The 20,876-nt window shown below is 42.1% G+C and overlaps 1 protein-coding gene across 1 annotated transcript in view; it reads right to left on the reverse strand.

Annotated features, from left to right (window-relative positions):
* Positions 1-20,876, reverse strand: part of LOC126416398 (malonate--CoA ligase ACSF3, mitochondrial-like) — a 104,383-nt gene that overhangs the window by 36,087 nt on the left and 47,420 nt on the right. The window contains exons 5-7 of the mRNA XM_050084088.1: positions 9,025-9,181; positions 8,552-8,752; positions 6,854-6,999 (exon numbers count right to left, since the gene is read on the reverse strand). Of these exons, the coding sequence (XP_049940045.1) occupies positions 6,854-6,999; positions 8,552-8,752; positions 9,025-9,181 (504 nt within the window). The remainder of the gene's footprint in view (positions 1-6,853; positions 7,000-8,551; positions 8,753-9,024; positions 9,182-20,876) is intronic.

Raw genomic sequence — 20,876 nt, forward strand, 5'->3', positions numbered from 1 at the left:
CCTGCCAGCGCTTTTGTTTGGTAAGTTTCATCATCTGAGCCAGCTTCATCCTGACCCACAACTTCTTCACTTTTGAAGGCCAGACATACCAACAATTAAAGGGAACAGCCATGGGTACCAGGATGGCCCCCTCGTATGCCAACCTATTCATGGGTCGCTTAGAGGAAGCCTTCCTGGTTACCCAGGCCTGCCAACCCGAAGTTTGGTACAGATTTATTGATGACATTTTCGTGATCTGGACTCACAGTGAAGAAGAACTCCAGAATTTCCTTTCCAACCTTAACTCCTTTGGTTCCATCAGATTCACCTGGTCCTACTCCAAATCCCATGCCACTTTCCTTGACGTTGACCTCCACCTGTCCAATGGCCAGCTTCACACGTCCGTCCACATTAAACCCACCAACAAGCAACAGTACCTCCATTATGACAGCTGCCACCCATTCCACATCAAACGGTCCCTTCCCTACAGCCTTGGTCTTCGTGGCAAACGAATCTGCTCCAGTCCGGAATCCTTGAACCATTACACCAACAACCTGAAAACAGCTTTTGCATCCCGTAACTACCCTCCCGACCTGGTACAGAAGCAAATAACCAGAGCCACATCCTCATCTCCTCAAACCCGGAACCTTCCACAGAAGAACCCCAAAAGTGCCCCACTTGTGACGGGATACTTTCCGGGACTGGATCAGATTCTGAATGTGGCTCTCCAGCAGGGATACGACTTCCTCAAATCCTGCCCTGAAATGAGATCCATCCTTTATGAAATCCTCCCCACTCCACCAAGAGTGTCTTTCCGCCGTCCACCTAACCTTCGCAACCTCTTAGTTCATCCCTATGAAATCCCCAAACCACCTTCCCTACCCTCTGGCTCCTACCCCTGTAACCGCCCCCGGTGTAAAACCTGTCCCATGCACCCTCCCACCACCACCTATTCCAGTCCTGTAACCCGGAAGGTGTACACGATCAAAGGCAGAGCCACGTGTGAAAGCACCCACGTGATTTACCAACTGACCTGCCTACACTGTGAAGCGTTCTATGTGGGAATGACCAGCAACAAACTGTCCATTCGCATGAATGGACACAGGCAGACAGTGTTTGTTGGTAATGAGGATCACCCTGTGGCTAAACATGCCTTGGTGCACGGCCAGCACATCTTGGCACAGTGTTACACCGTCCGGGTTATCTGGATACTTCCCACTAACACCAACCTGTCAGAACTCCGGAGATGGGAACTTGCCCTTCAGCATATCCTTTCTTCTCGCTATCCGCCAGGCCTCAATCTCCGCTAATTTCTAATTTCAATTTGCCGCCGCTCATACCTCACCTGTCTTTCAACTTCATCTTTGCCTCTGTACATCTGCCCCGACTGACATCTCTGCCCAAACTCTTTGCCTTTACAAATGTCTGCTTGTGTCTGTGTATGTGGGATGGATATGTGTGTGTGTACGAGTGTATACCTGTCCTTTTTTCCCCCTAAGGTAAGTCTTTCCGCTCCCGGGATTGGAATGACTCCTTACCCTCTCCCTTAAAACCCATATCCTTTTGTCTTTCCTTCTCCTTCCCTCTTTCCTGACGAGGCAACCATTGGTTGCGAAAGCTAGAATTTTGTGTGTATGTTTGTGTTTGTTTGTGTGTCTATCGACCTGCCAGCGCTTTTGTTTGGTAAGTTTCATCATCTTTCTTTTTAGATATATATATATATATATATATATATATATATAAAATGGAAGGAAACATTCCACGTGGGAAAAATACATAAAAGCTGCAACATGGTCTAGCAGGTCAACTCTCACTACGTGATTAATTAGGAATGGAAATTACCATTCAAAACTCCAAGGCAATGTAATTCACAAGAGATGTTGAAGTTGTGTGGATGGATATGTGCGTGTGTGCGAGTGTATACCTGTCCTTTTTTCCCCCTAAGGTAAGTCTTTCCGCTCCCGGGATTGGAATGACTCCTTACCCTCTCCCTAAAACCCACTTCCTTTCGTCTTCCCCTCTCCTTCCCTCTTTCCTGATGAGGCAACAGTTTGTTGCGAAAGCTTGAATTTTGTGTGTATGTTTGTGTTTGTTTGTGTGTCTATCGACCTGCCAGCGCTTTTGTTCTATATATATCAGATCAGCAGGTGGGTGGGACCAGAAAAATGGTTCCTGGGACTCTGCATGCAACAGGGGCGACCCTCCCACAGCTGTCCCACCCCCAATCCCTTATAGTCCACGAATAGAGAAGGGAACAGCACTCACTGTTCATCAGAGTGCTACCCCTAAAACAGAAAATAGGGCTAGCCACACATAAAAATAGTTGGTACATAGTAACAGAGGGACGACCAAGGCGCCTGGCAAAGAAGTGATGGATGAGGGTCCCCCAGACCCAGCATGCAGTGAGAGACACTATAACAAGACACTTATTACCACCTTAACAATAACTCAAATTTACTTTTCGTTTTTAACATGCTGAATCAGCAAGTTACTATGTCACAAGCCAGATGGTTGGCTGGTTGGTTTTGGGGAAGGAGACCAGACAGCGAGGTCATCAGTCTCATCGGATTAGGGAAGGATGGGGAAGGAAGTCGGCCGTGCCCTTGGAAAGGAACCATCCCGGCATTTGCCTGGAGCGATTTAGGGAAATCACAGAAAACCTAAATCAGGATGGCTGGACGCGGGATTGAACCGTCGTCCTCCCAAATGCGAGTCCAGTGTCTAACCACTGCGCCACCTCGCTCGGTCCACAAGCCAGATGCTGTGTGTGAATGTCAGAATTGAGGAAGCTCACACAATCTATGAACAGTCACATTAACTAATTCAGCTGGGAAGCACACAAGGCATGAGCTCTTGTGAACTGGTGTCGATCATAGATTATTGCTGTAGTTTATTAAATCCCAATCTCATTTCTACGTGTAAATGGTGAATTTAATGTCATTTCATACTGACCATTGTGCTTAAAACCATATTTATTAACTGTGAGATTATTTAGTATTTAATAGTATGTATAGTGGAATCAAATGTTATTGTAAAGAGAACTAAATGTATTTTAGACAGAGAGCAGTGCTGATAGTTGGGTAGGGAGACCAAAGATGTATAACAGTTAGGGGAATCCCCAAAGATACGAAGCATGTTGATGGCTTGCCTTAATTCTTTTTTAGTTTGTGGCAAACATTCATGGAGATAATTCGTGGAGGCAGCCTCTGATACACTGTCAAGTGAAAATGCTTCTTTGGTACTGCCTAAAATGCTGCAGAATTAAGCCATCACTATGTATAACAATGGCCAAGTTGCCCTACAATGCTGAAACGGACACTACAGGTTGGCTTGTTATGGGTAACAGTTGACAGCACAAAACAAGCAAGGACTCATCTGGAATCACAACTACTGGACGGTACTACATGTTGAAGTTGCAGCAGTGGCTGGGAGGTTGTAGAGTCGTGAGACTACAAGATAACTAGATAATCTGACTTGAGTATTTTTAGAACAAGTGTAGTGTTGAACGGTGAAAGTTATCAACAGATGTTATTATTTATAGTTAAGTAGATTTGAGTTGGAAAGCATGCATGTGTGATACTAATCAATAATCATTTACGTAAAAAGTGCAATTGCCATGACATATTCTTAAACCAGTGAATCAATTCTGCTCCTATGTCTATTCCTTATCCTAAAATCAGTTCACATTTCACAGTTCTACATGCTAATCTAGTTATAAAGTGACAAGCAATATTAGTCAGGTAACCACCTTTGATCAAATACATCCAAAACCAACTTCCTGTTAATGCATGTATGATGTGCAACTGAATAATATAACAGTTCCTACTATTACAGGTAACTGTTCCCATTAATAAACACTCAGAGTATGCATTGTGATGAAGCTAATTGCAATCAAGGTATTATTATCAGTTCCAAGTGTCCACATCAAATCATTCATGGCTCAAAACGTACATTTCAGTGACTCGTTTTTATTCAACATCGGTTTACTGCAATAGTTATCTGGATGTTATTCCTCCACATCCCCAGATATCTCTTGTTGGTGTGTGGGTTATGATGCAAGTAGTGACTTGCCATCTCCCCCCCCCCCCTCCTCCCCCCCCCCCCCCAAACTGTTCTTTTGATACAATTTTCATAAGTGTAGGAGTTTGAACTCACTATATTAGCATATGGCACATGTTACTGTATGGCATTTCAAGTAACGACTACATGCAATTGCTACTGTTTGATCGACATCATTCCTAATTAGGAACAGACAACGTAAGTGGAAAAAAGCGCTGGCACTGCAACGAACAGTTCAATTTCACTCCCTCCTCCTGAAAGTAGTTTAAAATATAATGTCTGTCAATAAAAACAATTCAAAGAGAAAATGCAGAAGCAGATCAACCGTTCGTGAGTTGTCTGTCAATGTTAGGCAAAGAATCAAAAAAACCGTGCTCAGCATGGAGAGATGGAAAGAGGGGCACTCCATCAGGATCTGTGAAGCTGCACAACCACAACATATGGTGGCTTGCTACACAAAATCTAACTATGGGTTAACCTGGTATGACGGGTGTGGAGGCAACACAGGATGGTGGATTCCTTCTGGAAGGAACAGGAGGAGGCACACGTTACAGCAGTAATTGCTTGATAGTGTGGAGTTCATTAGGAGGGGCAGCAGTCCACCTGTTACCGTTATTCAAACAGAAATAATTTTGTATAGTGGAAGACAAACCCTTTAAGAGAGATTTCACATAGTTGGACAAGATTGAAATGTGGTGTCATAGGCCTATTAGGTATCAAATAATCCTGCTAAGTGTTGCCTGCACAAAAAATCCTATATACTACTATATGAATGAGAATCAAGTAATGTAGTGTATAGTGATAGCTTATGAAATCACAATAAATGTTACAGACAAGTTTTCTTTACTTTGGACTTCATAATTACATGTTATTTATTGATTATTTGTTCTACTGCAATAATTACTTCGGTCTGTTCAATCTTTCCTATTTTGAGGAAGGGGATCAGTATTGCCTGTCTCGAGGAATCAGAATATTTTCCCTCAGATCACAGTTAGATTGTGCAACATATTGTGGTGTACTTTCTGCCTCTGATTTTGTACTGCTGAGAGGCACATATAAAGTACTCAAGATAACCAAAAAAGTTTTGAGACTGGATTAATATAAAACAACAGAGCGCTTCCCCCCCCCCCCCCAACAATATGATCGTATGGTACTGCTGGCTGTGGGAGTCTCTGCCGGGGGAAGTTTGGCCGCCAAGTTACAAGTCTTTTCAGTTGACGCCACATTGGGTGAGCTAATGATGATGAAATGATGAGGAAGAGAGTACAACAGCCAGTCCCTTGGCAGAGAAAATCTCTGACCTGGCCAGGCCCACTGCTTGGCACTCAGAGAACACTGACCACTCAGCTAATGGGGCAGACTTCCTCCCTATTTGAGTACAATGTACAGAACTTTCACACAACCACGTGAAACTGTCAGAAAGTCCTCCTTTGGGATATTGTTCCACTCGACTGTCATGCTTGATGTCACCGAAGCACTGGCCCTGGACACTAATTTCTGCACTTCGTTATTGTTCAGACTGGTAACACCAAGTCTCATCATCCATGACGAATTTTCCCAGACCGGAATTGTTCACATTTTGCATTTCAGTCAAGTCAAAGACAATATCCACATACCATTGTTTTTGTTCAAGAGACAAGGTGTGCACAACAAACTTTGCATGTACCTTCCTTCTCTTCAAAACATTCTCCAGAATGTTTGGAACATATTTTTGAGATGTTGAATTGTGATTTGTGCTACAACTATCTGACACACCACAGCCACATGTCCAATACTAACACCCCCTGCTGACAACTGCCTAGTTGAATGAACATCTGTAGTTTACAACTGTTAGCTCAAGCGGCTACCATAGTTACTGTGCTGATGTTGCTTATACGCAAGGAATAAAATCAGTTTTGGAACTTTCTGGACAGATGGTATATACTTTAACTCCCCCATCCAAAGGGAAAAGATGTACTCTAAGTGTCACTGGGACTGAAGTCCACATGCAACCCCTCTGCCAATTCCTGCCTGTATTGGGATTTGGGAATCAGATTACCAGTTATGTTACTGTCTTTAAGCATCTCACTATTAAATAATTTTATGCATACTCTGCATTTTTAATGTACATTAAAATTACTACCAGTTGTGTTCAATGAACATCATGACTTGACAATTGCTAGGGACAATTTCACTGTTCCACTGTGATGGGTCCCTCACATCCCGAGGTCCGAGTAACCTGATCCTCCCTTCTCACTGTCCCCAGTCCATCACTCTTTCCTCCGTGAAGCAGGAACTAATACTTCTGAAAGCTACACAATTTTTGTAATTTTTTAAAGTTTTTATCAGTAGCACTGCAATTTCCCCTCTTGAAGGTAAGACCCTCTTCAAGGTAAGTAATGGCTTTTTAATATTATGGTTTTCTCAAGTGAATTTTACTTTTTATATAAATGGAATAAAAAGAAAGATACAACTGTGAAAAAACTATGCCCCTCTATCTACCAGCAGGAAAGCATTTGTATGGCTTCTAACTGAAAGGTCAATGTAATATCAAAATATGAGTAATGTTACCTCTGCTTCACCCTTCCATTCGTGCCATTAATTTACACACGTATTATAGAGTTATCTCCAAAGCTTCTTACAAAATATACAGGACTTAATCCATAAATCATATTTTAAGTTGTCAGGTTTCTAACGTCTTTTGATACTATTCCCTATTTCAGAGTTAGAAATGCAGTTTCACGTGTGCTTACATTAACAACACACAGAAAGAGAAGAAATGTCACCAGAACTACTCTACAGGCAACATAAGATAAATATTTCTATACACACAAACCAGGCTTTCTTTCTCCATGAAGGGGGTTTGATAGGATCATGCCTGTCTCACTCATTCCATATCGTTCCAGAAGACGATGGCCAGTTATTTCTTCCCAACGTTCCATTATAGGTGCTGGCAATGGTGCTGAACCACTCACCATTAACCTAAGAAAGAATATCACTCTCACTGTGTGATGGTTTCATTATAACAATATTTACAATGCAAGAACAGGAGGGTGAGAGAAATAATTCTTTATTATATGTAACAATTAACTACACTTAACTGAAGTCTAGTTGTACAGCTGTAGCACAAATATCAACAAAACAGCTGCAGCACAAATGACTTTATGAGACAAAGTTTTATTAACGTAATACAAGTAAGGTACGGAATCATATCATTTGCAAGAATACCGTGATACAAAAGCAAGTGAGTGTGCAAGTACATAATCAAATACTGGGTTTGTAGAGGCCTACAAGCTGATTCTGTTACTCTGCCAATGCTTTAAAAAGAGTGAGGACCATTCTTCTGTGTTTAACAAGCAAATGTCACAGCACTGATAATTGTGCTACCTGTGAGTGAACAATGTTAGTGCTGAATGTAACTTTTTATTGCTCAGTAAAATAATAATTTTGGCAGTGAGTACGGCAGTCACCACAAAACCCTAAAATTGTTCTCTACTCACAGCATATAATGACATGGTATAGTACAACCATGCATCACTAAACTACCAAACAATGTATCAGCAAGGGAATGGCACTAGTTCTTACAGTGTTAGACAACAATAAACACAAGTAGTACTACACTGGCAGTATAAGCCAAATGTGACTGTGAAAATGTTATTCTGAAACATCTATGGAAAATTTTGGAAATTTGTGGTAAATTCATATGAGACCTAACTGCTGAGGTCATCGGTCCCTATGCTTACGCACTACTTAATCTAACTTAGACTAAGGACAACATACAGACCCATGCCCATTGGAGGACTCCAACCTCCGACGGGGAGGGGGGGTAGCGGCTACCCCACGCAGCAACAATCATGGAGCAATGCTCATTTTTTTTAAGGTTTTACCACTGTACCGAGCTACTAAATATAGCTTGCACTTTCACACTAGTTCCCATACCAAAGTCGACCTATCATGCTTTAAAAGAGCACGCACTGTTTTCTGAATTTTCTGTTCTTTGAAACAAGCTTATTTTTGTCAAGGATTGTTATGTTCCAGTTTAGAATATGCCCCAAGAAACTTGGCAAGTCAGGAAAACTTATCATGTGCATCTGAAACACATTACTCTGTCCACGTAATAGGCCAACTTGTTCCTCGGAAACATGAACTTCTGTATGTAATTAAGACCTCATGATGTACCACCGTTATGATAAAAAGCTTTATACTTCCTGAGAGACCTATGAACTTTCTCACAACTGCAGCACTGCTTAATTTTCAGCCGTCAAGAGATTAAGCATGGACACAATGAAATTTCTTCAGAGTTTGGAAAAAAACAAAATTTAATATATTGCAGCAAATATATTGAAATGCAATTTGTTGAATTTTGAGAGTTAACTGTAATGTTGCAAGTATTGGGAGTACCTTAATTGGAAGATCTATGATTCACATCATAAGTTTCAGTAACCTAAAGCAAGCAATGAAGCTAATTTATTATGAAATATTAATCCATAAATAGTACTTTTTGCTGAAATTTAATACACAGAAAAATAATTACCTTATCTTTTGGGAGCAAACAGAATGAATGTACTCTTTCATGCGTTCATTATTGCCAAATGCATGGTCATACTCCTGAATTAGCTTGACATACATAGTTGGCACACCCATGAAAATGTTGACTCTTTCTGCAGCCACTGTATTTAATGCCAGAAGCTTCGCCCATACAGTTGGAGCATCAAATTTTGGTAGCATAACAACTCTGAAATTAATATGCAAATACCTGTCACCAGTTTTTATATATATTACGTTTCTTAAAAATATTAAAAGCAAAAGGGGGGAAAGAGGAAAGAGACAGGATGAGAAATGAAGATGGGGAAAAAATTACAGTGATGCCAATAGCAACACTGACAATATTGATAACATATTTGTGTATGATTTCAGCAAAATCTGGATAAATAAGTAACTATGCTTCAACTTTTTCCTTCGATCTAAGTTATAGATTTGCACTGAGATTGTCTGAGGTTAAGATACCTGGCACCAACTAGGAGTGGGCAAAGCAGGGCATTGACAACACCATGCATGTGATGTAAAGGTAGTGTATGCAGAATGCTGTCTTTAGATGCCCACTCCCATGCCTTTATTAGTGACTGTGCCTGTGCATCCAGGTTGCGGTAAGTCAACACAACTCCTGAAAACAGAATGAAAAATCCAACTTTAATGACAAACAATGAAATAATGATAAATGATGATGATCTTATGTGACACAAAATAAAAATTCTTCTGGTTTCTTCCAGTTGTATGCACACCATAGCTTGATGTAAAGCATCTGAACTCACGGTTTTTAGTCACTTACACTCTGCAGTTATAAATGCAAGAGTGGAAAGTGTGAAGGCAAGACTGACAGTAAAATTTCTTACACATGTTAAAAAAACATTTTATGCAATTCTGTTATAGCAGCACGTCATGTATGTGTAGCATGAATATACTGCCTATCTTGTGAAATTACATATAATTCTGGTATGGTAAAACATATTTGTTTTTAAAGATAAAGTTTCAGTTTGTCATAAATTAAAAGGCATACCATGTAAAATTGCACAAGCACGGAAATCTTAACAGAATGGTTGAAACAGACGCAAGAGTTGGACAAAATAAACACAATGAACTGAATTCTGTGACTGCTTTTTGAGCTTTCTCTAAGACAAAGATTTTAACAATGTATGGAAAGCCCTGGAAAGTTCTGATTGAGACTTATGAATTATTTAGGAATAAGGAGACGACTCACCAATAGGCAGAAGCATCGCGTTGTCGACGGATGCACAAACAAAAGGTACAGAGCTTTGATAGCTTTTGGAATGCAATTCCTTTTTTAAGTTTGTAGGCAAAACACACATGCGCATACTCACTCTCTCTCTCTCTCTCTCTCTCTCTCTCTCTCTCTCTCTCTCACACACACACACACACACATACACACACCTGTTTCCCTGCATTGTGCTCAGTCGACTGCCACCTCACTCCTGCCCCACAGAGAGTACTGGGGTGAGGAGGGAGAGTGGGGCAGGATGAGAAGAGGTGAGGTGAGGTGAGGGATGGAGAGGCAGGAGGGAGGGAGGGGGTTAGGGGAGGGGGAGCGTCTAGCAGTTCGTACAAGAGTGAGGTGCCGTCTGTGGGCTAGCTTGTATCGCGCAACTTGCTTTTTTGATAAGAGAGAAAAAAATGTTCCGTTAATTTGGAATGAAAATGTTTGATTAAAGAAAATCTCTTTTACGTTCATTAAACCCACAGCTAAATTTTCTCAGGGCGCTATGGCCAGAAATATCATGCATACTCCAATGAGAAGACCCCAGTCTTACCCACAATGGATAAAAAAATTATCTTTCACTACTTACGCGATAAGCAAATTTAATATAACATTCAAACAATTATTTTTCTCTGTGAGGCTCAATGCTCCAGTATAGATGCCTACTTGCAATGGCAGTGTAGACAATTAAAATAATTCCTTTCAATATAACTGTACCTTTGGCCTAAAATTAAATGGAAATTATGAGACGCCGTTTTACATTTACTGGGATTAAATCCTTTCAATACTTTCAGAATTAAATAGCTATAAAGAAATTTTTACACATTTTAACAGCAATGGCAGCGCTTCAACAATGCAATTACAAATGGCCAGTGTAACATTTAACTGTTACATAATTAATTAAATAAAGGGGACAGGAAAGGTACTTTCTTGCTACTAACAAAAACACATACTGCATTAAATACTGACATATATATTTAGCAGAAATTCTAAATACACTACATACAGTAGAAATAATTCTTTACAGATCATAATCTAAATGCGACATCAGAATCAACCAGGCACAGAAGACAAAGAAGAAACCTTTTCTTATATACTACAATACAGAGATAATAGTACTTACAATTCTCTGAGCATGTTTAGCAGCTCCATTGAAGTCACATATCGATAAAGTGATTTACATTACTTTTTTACTTTTTCAAGAAGCGATGCTATACTAGGCCTGCAGGTAGAGGGGGCATGTGGCAGATGGCTGGGCAAGCAATTTCATAGACTAGGAAATGACATAACAGCACACGACTTGCTGATGTGGGGACACAGATTCAGCGGGGATACAGGTACCTTAGGTTTAGACCAGAAAGGTTGCGGGAGAGAAGGATGTGCTGTAAGATAGCTCCCATCTGTGCAGCTCAGAAAAGCTGGTGGTGGTGGGGAGGATCCAGATGACATGGGTTGTGATGCAACCATTGAAATCTTGCATGTTGTGCTCTGCTGCATGTTGTGCCACAGGGTGATCCACCTTGTTTTTGGCAAACTGTTTGGTGATGGCCATTCATTCTAGTTGACAGCTGGCTGGTTGTCATACCAGTGTAAAATGATGTGCAGCGATTGCAGCAGACCTAGTATATAACATGGCGGCCTCTGATGGGGTATGATAAGCCTGTGATGGGACTGGAGTAGGTGATGCTGGGTGGATGGATTGGACAGGACTTGCATATGGGTCTTCCAAAGACTCCACCTCTCAGCTGACATACATCTACAGAGCGGCATGTTAAGTGTTTATCTTTTTCTGTGCTTTCCACGTAATATGAAACTTCCTGGCAGATTAAAACTGTGTGCCCGACCGAGACTCGAACTCGGGACCTTTGCCTCTCGCGGGCAAGTGCTCTACCATCTGAGCTACCGAAGCACGACTCACGCCCGGTCCTCACAGCTTTACTTCTGCCAGTATCTCGTCTCCAACCTTCCAAACTTTACAGAAGTTCTCCTGCGAACCTTGCAGAACTAGCACTCCTGAAAGAAAGGATACTGCGGAGACATGGCTTAGCCACAGCCTGGGGGATGTTCGCAGGAGAACTTCTGTAAAGTTTGGAAGGTAGGAGACGAGATACTGGCAGAAGTAAAGCTGTGAGGACCGGGCGTGAGTCGTGCTTCGGTAGCTCAGATGGTAGAGCACTTGCCCGCGAAAGGCAAAGGTCCCGAGTTCGAGTCTCGGTCGGGCACACAGTTTTAATCTGCCGGAAGTTTCATATCAGCGCACACTCCGCTGCAGAGTGAAAATCTCATTCTGGTTTCCACGTAATATATTTATTAAATTTTGTATATATGTGTGTCTTTGTTTAAGAGCTTTAATCTTGGGTTTTTGTAAGTGTAAATTCACTCATTCTGTAGTGTAATAGTTGCTCACTGAACAGCCAGCTACGTAGCTCATTACCACGTGACACATCAGGAGGTTAGCAAGTTGCATATCTAAGATTGTCTGCTTTTATAGTTCAATTCTTCAGTTGGTCTTGTTAGGACGGCTATGATGTGTGCATGCTGTGTGCGCATGCAGGAGGAGCTTGCCACAGTTGGCGAACAGCTGGATGTGTTTTTGGCTACAGTCAGTCACCTTCAGCCTGCTGCCTCGGAGTGTAACAGTGGACGAGACTGGCACATCGCATGGGACACCTCATGTGTCACTTGTTTTGCCTACAGGCTCTGCCTTTGAGGCACCTTCTAGTGCACCTAATGCGGTGGATCTGCCCTCACAGCAGGGTGAGTGGTGGGCGGTAACGCACTCGCGTTGCTCAAGGTGGAGGGCCAATGTGGAGTGGTCACCTGGCCTCGCCCATTCACCCTAAGAGTAGATAGGTGGCCACTCCTTCAGCAGGGTTCGAGCGGGCACAAGAGGGGAGGGGTTTACTAGTTATTGAGAGCTCCAATGTTAGGCGTGTTATGGATCCCCTTAGGCAGATAGCGTTCAAGGCTGGAAAGAAAGTCAACGTGGACTCGGTATGTCTACCTGAGGTCCTCATCTGACATGTGGAGTTGGTCTTGCCTGTGACTATCGAGCATGCGGAGTGCATTCATCTGGATGACGTGTCTCATGTTAGCACCAACGATGCCTGCGAGGCGTGGGTTCTGCGGCAATCCTCAGCTTGTACAGGTGACTGGTGGAGCTGTTGAAGACAGCTGGCCTCAAGTGCGGGGTACAAGTACAGCTCGAAATTTGTTGTACTGTTCCCAGTTGACCAGGGTTCTTTGGTTTGGAGCCTAGTGGAGCGTCTCAACCAAAGCCTTCGTCAACTCTGTCCCAGTCTTGGCTGCAGATTTCTAGTCCTATGTTATCATGTGGAGATTTGTAGGACTGCCCTTGAAAGGTTAGCGGTGCCCTACACAAAGGAAGAAGCTACTCTGGTAGTAGAGTTCTTGTGGAATGCACATGAGGATTGTTCCAGCTAGGCTGGAGTTTTAGATGCTCTAATGCACCCTCGCCAATTAATACGCAGCAAGGGAAGTCAAACGGCACTCACAATAAAGACACTTTGACGTTCGCAATTTTATCAGTAAACTGTCGAAGTATTCATAATAAAGTTCCCAAATTAACTGCCCTCCAGGAAAGTTCTCAAATTATTCTTGGGACTGAGAGCTGGCTGAAACCTAAAGTGGAAAAGCTCTGAAATATTTAGTGAGTCATGGAACATATATCGGAAAGACAGATTAGAGGCCATAGGAGGAGAAGTGTTCATTGCAGTTGACAAAATATTGTATCTAATGGGGTCGAAGTTAAGTAAGTGTGACAGTAAAGTCATCTGGTCACTTATAACAGGTGTAGGTGAAACCAAGTTAATTGTTGGATGTTTTAACCGGCCATCCAATTCTGCGGTGACAGTTCTAGTCTTTCAAAGGAAGTCTATGCAGAATAATGCGTAAACACCCAGATCATGCAATACTTGTTGGACGCGACTTTAACTTGCTGAGTACAGACTGGGATGTCTATGGATTCACTGTGGGGGAAAGGGGGGTAAAGACAGACAGTGACGCGAAATACTTCTGAACACGTTTCCTGAAAATTGTCTTGAGCATCTAGCACAGCAGCCCACGTGCCACAGAAATACATTAGACCTTGTAGCTACAAATAGATCGGACCTTATCGACGATTTCAGTATACAAACAGGGATTAGCAATCATGATGTCATTATAGCAACTATGATGATTGCTGTTGTGGTATTCAGCCCAGAGACTGGTTTGATGCAGCTCTACATGCTGCTCTATCCTTTGCAAGCTTCTTCATCTCCAAGTACCTACTGCAGTTTACAGCCTTCTGAATCTGCTTAGTGTATTCATCACTTGGTCTCGCTCTATGATTTTTACCCTCCAATACTAAATTGGTGACCCCTTGATGCCTCAGAACATGTCCTACCAACTGATCCCTTCTTACAGTCACCATGTTTCACTTCAATACATGGCTACACTCCATACAAATACTTTCAGAAACGACTTCCTGAACTTAAATCTATACTCAATGTTAACAAATTTCTCTTCTTCAGAAATGCTTTCCTTGCTTTTGTCAGTCTGCATTTTATATCCTCTCTACTTTGACCATCATCAGTTATTTTGCTCCCCAAATATCAAAGCTCATCTACTACTTTAAGTGTATAATTTCCTAATCTAATTCCCTCAGCATCACCTCATTTAGTTGACTACATTCCATTACCCTCATTTTGCTTTTGTTGATGTCCATCTTATATCCTCCTTTCAAGATACTGTCCATTCCATTCAACTGCTCTTCCAGATCCTTTGCTGTCTCTTGACAGAATTACAATGTCATCAGCAAACCTCAAAGTTTTTATTTTTTTCCATGGATTTTAATTCCTACTCAGAATTTTTCTTTTGTTTCCTATACTGCTTGCTCAATATACAGATTGAATAACATCGGGGATAGGCTACAACCCTGTCTCACTCCCTTCCCAACCACTGCTTCCCTTTCATGCCCCTCGACTCTTATAACTGCCATCTGCTTTTTGTACAAATTGTAAATAGCCTTTCACCCCCTGTATCTTACCCCTGACACCTTCAGAACTTGAAAGAGAGTAATCCAGTCAACATTGTCAAAAGCTTTCTCCAAGTCTACAAATTCTAGAAAATTAGATTTGCCTTTCCTTAATCTATCTTCTAAGGTAAGTCGTACTGTCAGTATTGCCTCACGTGTTCCAACATTTCTAAGGAATCCAAACTGATCTTCCTTGAGGTCGGCTTCTACTAGTTTTTCCTATCATCTGTTAAGAATTCGTGTTAGTATTTTGCAGCTGTGACTTATAAAATTGATAGTTCAGTGATTTTTAAACCTGTCAACATCTGCTTTATTTGGGATTGGAATTATTATATTCTTCTTGAAGTCTGAGGGTATTTTGCCTGTCTCATACATCTTGCTCACCAAATTGTAGATTTTGTCAGGGCTGGCTCTCCCAAGGCTATCAGTAGTTCTAATGGAATGTTGTCTACTCCCGGGGCCTTTTTTCGACTTAGGTCTTTCATGCTTTGTCAAACTCTTCATGCAGTATCTTATCTCCCATTTCATCTTCATCTACATCCTCTTCCATTAAAATAATATTGTCGTGAAGTACATCGCCCTTGTATAGACCCTATGTATACCCCTTCCACCTTTCTCCTTTACCTTCTTTGCTCAGAACTGGTTTTCCATCTGAGCTCTTGATATTCACACAAGTGGTTCTCATTTCTCCAAAGGTCTCTTTAATTTTCCTATAGGCGTATCTATCTTACTCTAGTGATATATGCCTCTACATTCTTACATTTGTCCTCTACCCACCTGCTTAGCCATATTGCACTTCCTATATATGTCATTTTTGAGACGTTTGTATTCCTTTTTGCCTGTTTCATTTACTGCATTTTTATATTTTCTCCTTTCATCAATTAAATTCAGTATTTCTTATGTTACCCAAGGATTTCTACTAGCCCTCTCCTTTTTACCTACTTGATCCTCTGCTGTCTTCACTATTTGATCTATCAAAGCTACCCATTCTTCTTCTACGGTATTTCTTTCCCCCATTTTTGTCAATCATTCCTTAATGCTCTCTCTGAAACTCTCTACTATGTCTGGTTCTTCCAGTTTATCCATGTCCCATCTCCTTAAATTCCCACCTTTTTGCGGGTTCTTCAGTTTTACCATCTCCTTAAATTCCCACCTTTTTGCAATTTCTTCAGTTTTAATCTACAGTTGATAACCAATAGATTGTGGTCAGAGTCCAAATCTGTTCCTAGAAATGTCTTACAATATAAATGTGGTTCCTAAATCTCTGTCTTACCATCATATAACCTATCTGAAACCTTCCAGTGTCTCCAGGCCTCTTCCACATATAACGCCTTCTTTCATGGTTCTTGAACCAATTGTTAGCTATGATTAAGTTATGCTCTGTGCAAAATTCTACCAGGCGGCTTCCTCTTTCATCCCTTACCCCCATTTTTCATTCTCTTCCTTTTCCTACTATCGAATTCCAGTCCCCCACGACTATTAAATTTTCATCTCCCTTCACTATCTGAATAATCTCTTTTATCCCATCATACACTTCATTAATCTCTTCATCATCTGTGGGGCTAGTTGGCATATAAACTTGCACTACTATAGTAGGTGTGGGCTTCGTGTCTATCTTGGCTACAATTATGCATTCACTATGCTGTTCGTAGTAGCTTACCCGCATTCCTATTTTTTTAACTCATTATTAAGCCTACTACTGCATTAACCATACTTGATTTTGTATTTATAACCCAGTATTCACCTGGCCAGAAGTCTTGTTCCTCCTGCCACCAAACTTCACTAATTCCTACTATATTTAGCTTTAACCTATCCTTTTCCCTTTTTAAATTTTCTAGCCTACCTGCCCGATTAAGGGATCTGACATTCCACGCTCCGATCCGTAGAACGTCAGTTTTCTTTCTCCTGATAACGACATTCTCCTGAGTAGTCCCTGCCTGGAGATCCGAATGGGAGACTATTTTACCTCCAGAATATTTTACCAAAGAGGACGCCATCATTATTTAACCATACAGTAAAGCTGCATGCCCTCAGGAAAAATTATGGCTGTAGTTTCCCCTTGCTTTCAGCCGTTCGCAGTACCAGCACAGCAAGGCCATTTTGGTTAATTTTACAAGGCCAGATCAGTCAATCATTCAGACTGTTGCCCCTGCAACTACTGATAAGGCTGCTGCCCCTCTTCAGGAATCACGTGTTTGTCTGGCCTCTCAACAGATACCCATCTGTTGTGGTTGCACCTACGATACAATTACCTGTAACGCTGAGGCACGCAAGCCTCCTCTCCAACTGCAAGGTCCAAGGTTCATGGGGGAGGGGGGATGTTAATGAATCAGTCAAGAAGGCTAGGAGAGTGTTTCTGCTAGAGAGAGTTGATAAGCAGTTATTAGCATCTCACTCAGACGGTGAACACACATCACTTAGCTCCAGCAAGATGGTAAATCGTGGTCTGGACAGTAACGAAATTCGGTGGATGCTGAAGAAGCAGAGGTTATTGCACTCTCGTTTCAAAATAAAAATGATGACAAGCGAAAGTTAGTAGAAACTCGTGCTTCTGTGAAAAAATCTATGCATGACGCTTACAACAACTGCTAGTGTCACACCTTAGCAAAAGATCTAGCAGAGAGAACGAGAAAATTCTGGTCATATGTGAAATCATTTAGCGGGTCTAAGGCTTCCATTCAGTCCCTTGTTGGCCAGTCTGGTGTGAAAGTTGAAGATAGCAAAATGAAAGCTGGAGTTTTGAATTTCATGTTCAAGAAACCGTTCACACAGGAGAATTGTACAAACATACCATCATTTGACTGTTGGACAGACTCCTGTATGGACGACATAGTAATAAGCATACCTGCTGTAGAGAAACAGCTGAAATATTTGAAAGCAAGTAAGTCACCAGGTCCGGATGGAATCCCAGTTCAATTTTACAAAGAGTACTCTATGGCTTTAGCCCCTTACCTAGCTTGCATTTATCACGAATCTCTCGCCCAACACAAAATCCCAAGTACCAGGAAAAAAAGTGGGGGTGACTCCCATGTATAAGAAAGGTAAAAGACTGAACCCGCAAAATTACAGACCAATATCCCTAACTTCAGTTTGCTGCACAGTCCTTGAGTTTGAATATAATAAACTTCGATGAGACTGAGAAGCTTATGTGCACGAATCAGTATGGTTTCAGAAAGTATCGATCGTGCGAAACTCAGCTTGCCCTTTTCTCACATGATATACTGAGAACTATGGATGAAGGGCAACAGGCAGGTGCTGTATTTCTAGATTTCCGGAAAGCATTTGACACGGTGCCCTACTGTAGGCTGTTAACAAAAGTACGACAGTATGGAGTGAATTCACAGATATGTGAGTGGCTTGAAGACTTCTTAAGTAATGGAATTCAGTATGTTGTCCTCAATGAAGAATGTTCCTCAGAGTCAAGGGTATCGCCAGAAGTCCTCAGGGAAGTGTAATAAGACTGCCGTTGCTCTCTGTATAAATACATGATATGGCATGCAGGATGGGCTGCAATCTGCATTTCTTTGCTGATGATGTTATGGTGTATTGTAAGGTGTCTAAGTTGAGTGACTATAGGAAGATACAAGATGACTTAGACAAGATTCCCAGTTGGTGTAATGAATGGCAGGTAGCCCTAAATGTGGAAAGTTACTTCAGATGAGTAGAAAGATCAAACCTGTAATGATCGGATATAGTATTGCCAGTGTCCTGCTTGACACAGTTAAGTCATTTAAATATCTGGGCATAACGTTGCAAAGTGATATGAGGTGGATCAAGCACGTGAGAAATGCAGTAGGGAAGGTGAATGGTCGACTTTGGTTTATTGGGAGAATTTAAAAAAAGAATAGTTCATCTGTAAAGGAGTCTGCATGTAGGATGCTGGTGAGACCCATTCTTGAGTACTGCTCTAGGGTTTGGGATCTGTACCAGGTAGGATTGAAGGAATACATTGAAACAATTCGGAGACAGGCTGCTAGATTTGATACCGATTAGTTCGAACAACACGTAAGTGTTACATAGATGCTTCAGGAACTCTAATAGGAATCCTTGAGGGTGACATTCTTTTCGAGAAACACTATTGAGAAAATTTTGAGAAGGTATTTGAAGCCGACTACCGAATGATCCTACAACTGCCAACATATACTGCACATAAGGACCATGAAGATAAGATACGAGAAATCAGGGCTCATATGAAGGCTCGCAGACAGTCGTTTTTCCCTCGCTCTATCTGTGAGTGGAACAGGAAAGGAAATGACAAGTAGAGGTAAGGGTACCCTCTGCCATGCACCATACGGTGGCTTGCTGATTATTTATGAAGATGTAGATGCATGATCTGTGTGGCAGGGGATTGGGGCTGGGAGTGGCATAGGGATGGACTAGGGTGTTGTGGAGGTTGGATGGGCGGCAGAACACCACTCTGCGAGGGATTGGAAGTGACTTTGGTAGGATGACCATCATTTCAGGGCATGATGATAGATAATCAAAGCCCTGATGAAGGACATGGTTCAGTCATTTCAGCCCAGGGTGGTATTGGGTAACAAGGGGGGGGGGGAGGGGGGCGGTGTGCTTCTTTGTGGTTGGTTCTTGGGATGGATGTGAGGATCACACGTCTGTGAGGATATGGTATGGAAGATCTGTTTGTGAATTAGGTCTGGAGGGTATTACGTGTCTGTGAAGGCCATTCTGAGGCCTTCAGCATACTGGGCGAGGGAATTCTCATCACTGCAGATGCATCTAATGTGGGTGGCCAGGCTGTATGGGAGGGATATTTTGGTGAGGAAAGGGTGGCAGCTGTCAAAGTGCAGGTACAGTTTGTGACAGGTAGGTTTGATGTGGACCATGGATGGAGCCATCTGAGAGAAGAAGATCAACATCTAGGAAGGTGTCAAGATGGGTGGAAAGGACCATGTGAAGTGGTTGGGTGGGGAGGTATTGAGGTTGTGGAGGAATGAGGATAAGGTGTCCTGGTCTTGGGTCCAGATTATAGATATGTGATCAGTAAACCTGAACCAGACCAGGGGTTTGAGGATTGGGGTAGCTAGTAATGTTTCCTCTAGATGGCCCACGAAGAGGTAGGCACAGGAAGGTGTCATGAAAGTGCTCATAGCTGTGCTGCAAATTTGTTAGTATATCTTTCCTTCTAAGGTGAAGTAGTTGTGTGCTAGGATGTAGTTGGTTAGGTGTACAGGGAATGAAGTGGTGGGTTTGGAAGCTGCAGGGGATCCCAAGAACCAATCACAAGGAAGTGCCCTCTTGTCACCCAATACCAGTCCAGACTGAAATGACTGAACCACGTCATCCATCAGGGCTTTGATTATTTATCATCATGCTCTGAAATGAGGGACAATCTACCCAAGATACTTCCAACACCTCCCAGGGTGGTGTTCCACCACCCACACAACCTCCACAACATCACAGTCCATCCCTATGCCATTCTCATCCCCAATCCACTGCCACAGGGATAATATCCCTGCGCAAGGATCAGATGTAAGACCTGCCCAATCCACCCATTAAGCAACACCTACTTCGGTCCTGTCACAGGTTTATTCTACCCCATCAGAGGGTGGATCATTGTTATATACCAGCTCTGCTGCAACTGCTGCACAGTATTTTACATTGGTATGACAAACAACTTGCTGTCAACGAAGAATGAATGGCCACAGCCAAACAGTTGTCAAAAACAAGGTGGACCAATCAATGGCATAACATGCAGCAGAGCACAACATGCGAGTTTTCAATAGCTGCTTCACAAACCATGTCATCTGGATCCTCCCCACCGCCACCAGCTTTTCTGAGCTGCAGAGATGGGAGCTATCCTTACAGTACGTCCTTCTCTCCCGCAACCTTCCTGGCCTAAACCAAAGGTAACTTTCTGCCCCCCAAAAAGAAGGTGCATTTCCAGAAGCTTGCAAATCTCTGTACCTTTTGTTTGTGTACCTATCAAAGACACAAACACTGTAATACATGATAACAGTCATCAGTTTATTAGAAGTATCCACAGCTACACTATACCTCGTGTCAAGACAACCTATAGAATTCTTGGAGAATCTT

The sequence above is a fragment of the Schistocerca serialis genome, chromosome 8 (assembly GCF_023864345.2).
Source record: "Schistocerca serialis cubense isolate TAMUIC-IGC-003099 chromosome 8, iqSchSeri2.2, whole genome shotgun sequence".
Classification (NCBI taxonomy): Eukaryota; Metazoa; Arthropoda; class Insecta; order Orthoptera; family Acrididae; genus Schistocerca; species Schistocerca serialis.